Source organism: Apaloderma vittatum, unplaced genomic scaffold (genome assembly GCF_000703405.1).
Source record: "Apaloderma vittatum isolate BGI_N311 unplaced genomic scaffold, ASM70340v1 scaffold8516, whole genome shotgun sequence".
NCBI classification, from domain to species: Eukaryota; Metazoa; Chordata; class Aves; order Trogoniformes; family Trogonidae; genus Apaloderma; species Apaloderma vittatum.
In genome coordinates, this window is record NW_009721221.1 from 65,537 (window position 1) to 71,536 (window position 6,000).

Below are 6,000 nucleotides of genomic sequence, written 5' to 3' on the forward strand. Positions count from 1 at the left end.
TTAATACTGGTGGTTGTATGGTTTGGGAATTAATTCACAAGAGAAGTGCACAATATGAGATCCCTGGTTCAGTCACAGCCTTGTTAAGTCATTTTAAATTACTCTCTCAAAATTCTGCTTTTTATATATCAAGGGAAAAGCTAAGAGAGCAAAGAGAGGATAGCTGGCATGAAAAGAAAAATGAGGATTGGTGTAGAACAAGAATGGTCAGGAAAATGCGGCAACTTGTAGTCTCAAAGAAAATGCTTGCACGTTTGCAATGCCTGAGAGGAGCTTGCCGACCGGCTCAGCGCTGGGGAGGGAGAGGGGGAAGGAGGGAGGGAGGGCTTTTCCGTAGAGCACAGCCTTAGCGTGGGGAAAAATTGTATTTTCCTTTGAAGAAGAAAAGGCTATTGTTAGGAAAAGCATCGAAGACTAACCGTATTAAGGGATGAATAGCAAAGGGGAAATAAATTCTCAAGTATTAGTTCAATGTGGTTAGGGTTTAATTTATAATAGAAATTCTCCTGACATTTCCCCCATTAGCTATTTCTTGAGCGTGAGCGAGCGGCACAGCTGGCCGAGAGCCAGACAGACAAACTGATTAAAGAAGCTCCTACAGCTCAGCATGATAAGAGCGGGGAATGGCAAGAGACGAGTGGGGAGATACAGTGGGTCTCCACAGAAAAGCCAGATAGTGCTGAGGAGAAAGATAAGAAGGAAGAAGATGATGAAGAACTTGATCTTAATAAAGGTATGTTGTCTGGTTGTGATGAGCTCAGAAAAGGGAAAGACCTCTGTGGTTGCGTAAATTCCCACCTTGTCCTCTGCTTCCTATCTACGTGCAGTTTCTTGGGCTGAGATTTCCTCAGCATGTCCCCCAGGTGAAACTGCTACAGATCATAAGTAGGAGCGATTCAGAGCTGAACGTTCTGAATACTACCTTCTGTCAGTTCCTTCTAAAAAAAAACCCTAAGCCTTTTTATAGGGACGTTCTGTGTAAGAAATGTTCTGGAAGGGGTTGCTCCCGGGCTTTCATCTTGTTCTTCTGAAGCAGTCCTTGCAAGTTACCTGCCTTAATTTAGTTTTCTAGGGTATCACAACTTGTTCTTCTGTCCTGCTACATTATATTTTTCCCCTCTCCCCTGCTGTTTGTGTGTATGCTTCTTCTCTCCCCATCTTCTTCGTGTCCGAGTTCTCACTCCATCGGTTGGTATCTCAGGTACCTGGGTAATGGCTTGATGTGCTGTGTCACTGGCAGTTTGTTCCAGGAATTTGAGTATCTCTAAGCTGGTATATGCAGTTTTTCTCTGGAAAACATCAAGTCTGAAATGTCAGTCCTTCTTGTTTAACCTTTTAATAGTAGATGCAGTATATTACTTCTAATAGTGTTTCAGTCTTCAAATAGTAGATGCATTGTGTTACTTTCTCCAGCCTTGCTTTTTATCCTTCTCCTTTTTGTAGTTCCATCAACTGGTGTCTGCAGCTATTTGTGATTTGCCCAGAAATGCTGAGTCATGAGCAAAAAGCACTCTATCCATTATCCTTGATACAATAAACTTCTTTTGGTGGAAGTCTTACTGGCTTATAATAGTATCACGTGATACATAGTTGTATTTTGGTGTGTTGAGCACACAGTTGCTCACTAAAATGGCAATTAATAAAATACTGTGCGGTATGATGAGTTGAAAGTGAACAAACACCGTTTCTCTGTTCAGGAATGTGCTGCTGAGTTAGTAAGTACAGAGTTTGTCTGATTCTTGCCTCTGAAGCTTCGGTCCAAAAGCTCATTTTGATAGACAGGAGAGTGGAAAAAAAAAAAAAAAAAAAAGGTGGTAATGGAAGATTGTATTTGAAGCGGTCAAAGATGCCAGCTGCGTAGAGAATTCAATACACTCAGTTGTGTCTCTTTACAGCTCTTCAGCATGCTGGGAAGCACATGGAAGACTGCATCGTGGCCTCATACACAGCATTGCTTCTCGGCTGTCTCTGCCAAGAGAGTCCGGTAGGGAAATAAGTCAATAGTTTTCTCTTCAGCCCAATATTTAGTGAAGTAATAATTTGCAGTATGGAAATGGATTTATTAAATTAGAGTTCGATGGGAGCTAGTACGTTGGCATGCACATCAATGTAGTTTCATCATTCTGTGAAAAGCTGCCAGAGGTATTCCGTCCATGGTGAATTTTCTGAACATCAGTATGTTTTTCAAAAATTGGAATTGAATATTTAACCTATTCTGCCTCTCCCCTTCACTGTTGGTCTAGCCAGCAAACGAACTTACTTCAGGAAGGCAGAGGAAAATTGGCTCACCTGTTCTATAATTATGAAAGCCTGCTTTATTTTATAGTAGCTTCAATAAGCAAGTCAATATCAGACTTGTTTGGGTTCTTTTAATCAGTCTGCTTTATTTTTTCCTCCATTGAAATTACATGAAATTGTGTACGTCTGTTTTAGTTGAAGACGATTGCCTCAAATTGGAAATATGTAATGGAAAGCTGAAGTTAAGACTTGAAAATAAGGAACTCTAAAGGCTGAGAACTTCAGAAACTCTCCTGTCAAATAGATGTTCAAATGAAAATGAGGTTCAGGCCAGCCTTCAGACTTGTCCAAATTTACTGCGATGGCAGAAATGGTCCTGCTGTTCTGTGCCTTTTGATGGATTGGCTTCTGTACAATTTTAGTGTTTGGAATGACAGTGACAATAAGTTAACTAATTCTCAACCCTTAGTGCCTCTAGAGGGAGGAGATGCTCTCCATGTCTGGAGAATACTCTGGGATTTTTAGTCCTTGGTAATCTTGTAGGCAGTTGGGAGATCTGATGGTAGTAATAACCTTTAATGAAAAAAAAAATATATTTTAGCAATTGTTGTTTCCTAGAAACATAAACATGTGACTGTTGCTCGAGAGAGACTTAAATCATAGAGATGACAGCAAAAATAATCTTAATAATGCTATGAATATACTTGTCTTAGTGCATCTCACGTGCAGGGTAGTACTGTTCTGTGTCAGGAAGATACTTCCCAAATTAAAATAGCTTGTTTCATTTCCTAGATCAATGTGACTACTGTGAGGGAGTACTTACCTGAAGGGGACTTCTCAATAATGACTGAAATGCTCAAGAAATTTCTCAGTTTTATGAATCTTACTGTAAGTAATACTTACTTTAAATTGATGTCTAGATATTTTTGTAATTGTGTTTTCTATTCATAGTCCACATGTTTCTAGAAGCATTTGACATTTTTCAGTTTGTGTCTCTAGAAGAGTGCAGGGTGATTTTCTGGTTTTAAATACTGAAAGAAACATTTGCCTGCGCTTACTTCGGCGGTGAATGGAACGAAGCTACTTTACATTCCATTCGATTGTGACTGGTCAGGAATGTTTCTCTGAATCCTCTGCCTGAACCTAATCGCTTTTACTGATGTGTAACTCTAAATCCTCAAATGCTGAAAGGAGCATTGCTCTCGAGTATTTCGGAGAGGTCTTACAACTGTTTGTTTGTTACTTCTCTTTTCTGTTGCCTTTTCCAGTGTGCTGTCGGAACAACAGGCCAGAAATCTATCTCTAGGGTGATTGAATACTTGGAACACTGCTAGATACTTAACTTCCGCTGCAGGCACTCTCATGCTGGAGCTACCCTTAGACAAAAGAAGTCGTCATGAAAGAAGTCCTTGAAGGATATACCAAGAGCATTCATCTGTGTCATTCGTGTTCGGATTTTTAAGGCTACCTGGTCTCTTAACCATGCATTCAGCATTTTCTAAAAGACAGTTACTACATCAATCTGCAACTATCAAAAATGAGGGGAAAAAGGTTCTGAGGAAAGTAAATAAAGAAACCATGCTGTTTATGATGCAGTGCAGTATTTAAATATTTTTTGGCAGGGTTTACCCTCCCTATCTCTTTTTTTTTTTTTCTTGCTTTGTTCGTGACAAGTTTCAAGGGGAAAAACTTGCTGCTGATAGTGCAACTGCTGTTTACTGTTGAGCCACTGTTTCATGCCAGCCAGGTGCAAAGGCAGCTTAGCTACTGAGGTATCAAACAAATGTTCTAATAAAGGAATTCTGGACAGCAGCACCGCTCCTATTTGAGTTTAATTTGCTCTTGCTTTTTTATTACTAGATTATTCCAAAATCATACAATATAAATTTTTAAATACTTTTGTGATTTTAACTACTGTCTATATTTAAAATTTGTTGGAATCCAAAGAGGCGAGGATTGGATAGTTTATTTTTTATACTGTTTTGATTGAAATTAGGTTGTTGAACTATTTCTCAGTTCTAAAACTATCACAGCCCAGGTACTGTAAACTGATAGACCATAACACTTTGTAGTTTCAACAAGCATGCAAACCCATAAACACACAAAGCCATTTGAGGGTATGTTATCCGCAAAAGAAATGCTAACTGTAAAAAGTTGTGCCCTGTTTAAAACACAGAAAGAGAGGAAGAAAAAAAAAATATTCAGTCCCAGGGTAGTTTACACTTCTAATAAGCAAAAACTTTGAAATGCTGTTTTAATTTGTTTCAAGGAAGCACTCAAGATGTATTTTACAATGCTCAGTACAAAGAAATTGGACGTTTTAAGGGGCAAGATTTTAAAGAAGCTAAAACACCAATGGGGATTAATGTTTCCAGCTGACATAATCTTTCTATTTCATTCTTCTGTAGTATGACAGAGTTTAAATGCATACAACACAAAGCCTTAAATTGCTGATATAGCGAAGATTTTGTTCAGTCTGAGGTCTAGTTCACAGCAAAGCATCGTGTTTGAAGACTTAAGTGAAACAAAGAATCCCAGAAAATACATGACCTTTTTTATCAATTTTTTTCTTGCACTCATTATTCAGACCAACAGAATTGGTAATTATTTTTATTAAGGTGGTCTTGAATATTTGCAGACTGTTCGGAGATCTGCTTCATCGACATTTTTAAATACCTGTATGGGTAGTTACATCACGTTATTCCATTGAATTTGTAAAACTTGAAGCCATAAAAATATTAGTTCTATGTATAATGAGAGGGAAATAACAGGAAATCTAACCTGCTTTTAGATCTTGTGTTATCTCCATGTATAAAGTTGAGAACTCGTGCTTTTGTATCAGTGCCAGCTGTAAATTTTTTACATACAGTGGCTGCCTTCTATGTCTTCCTATTTTTGATAATGCAGATTGTTGGGAATTCTGTAAGGAAGTAACTGATTAGCGGCAAAAATCCTGTATTGGTCATAATTTTTTGTGTTTTCTCTCATCACCTTCTAAAACTTAGTTTATCAGTGTAACTTAGAAAAGTTTTTGAGGTTATATTCCCCTTTGTATTTTGGTGTTTTTTTTTTTTAAAAAAAATGTATCGAGAAAGAAGCTGTGTGTAAACGATCTACATCAGAAGGAAATTGTTGAATATTTTTCCTATTTAGTTTTCTGACTTTTAGAGCTTTTCGCTTGTGGGATTTCAAATTGATTACAGTTTTCTGTGGAGAGATGGCAAGAAAAAATAAAATACGGAAGTGACGATGGGGGAAAGCAGGGACAACTACCTTTCTTTGTTACACTGGTAATTGTTTGGGAATTGATTTACCTCAGTGTTTTAACAGTTTTCTTTCAATGTTACTAATTGTCAAGCACTGACAAAGGCAGATTTTTTTTTTGAGGGTGGGGGGAGAAATCACCCTGTGAACTGCAGTGCATTTTTGTGTGTTAGACCCTCAAATAACTCTGCATTAAAGGGTACTTGAGGCCAACTTGCAAATTAAAGTTTTAAAGTAACTTTTTTTCCATTGTAAATATTTGTGTAAATACTCTCAATTGGAAATTAGATCAGTAGAGTACTTTTCTGAATCCAATCCTATTTTTATTTTATACAGTATTTCTCAGCTGTGATCTTTGGAGCAAAAGCCAACGGCAGGAAAAATAGTTTGTACCAGTTTCATGAAGTATGTCTTTGGGTTTTTGTAAATAATTTTAACTCAAATAAAATTGCTACTTTCAATACATATCTTGTCTTTTAACATGCAATAAAACACTCC

At 37.5% G+C, this 6,000-nt stretch overlaps 1 protein-coding gene across 1 annotated transcript in view; it reads left to right on the top strand.

Annotated features, from left to right (window-relative positions):
* Positions 1 to 4,410, top strand: part of WAPAL (wings apart-like homolog (Drosophila)) — a 67,095-nt gene extending 62,685 nt beyond the window's left edge. The window contains exons 15-18 of the mRNA XM_009871296.1: positions 526 to 733; positions 1,896 to 1,984; positions 3,031 to 3,126; positions 3,507 to 4,410. Coding sequence (XP_009869598.1) covers positions 526 to 733; positions 1,896 to 1,984; positions 3,031 to 3,126; positions 3,507 to 3,572 — 459 coding nt within the window. The 3' untranslated portion in view covers positions 3,573 to 4,410. The remainder of the gene's footprint in view (positions 1 to 525; positions 734 to 1,895; positions 1,985 to 3,030; positions 3,127 to 3,506) is intronic.
* Positions 4,411 to 6,000: the final 1,590 nt, after the last annotated feature.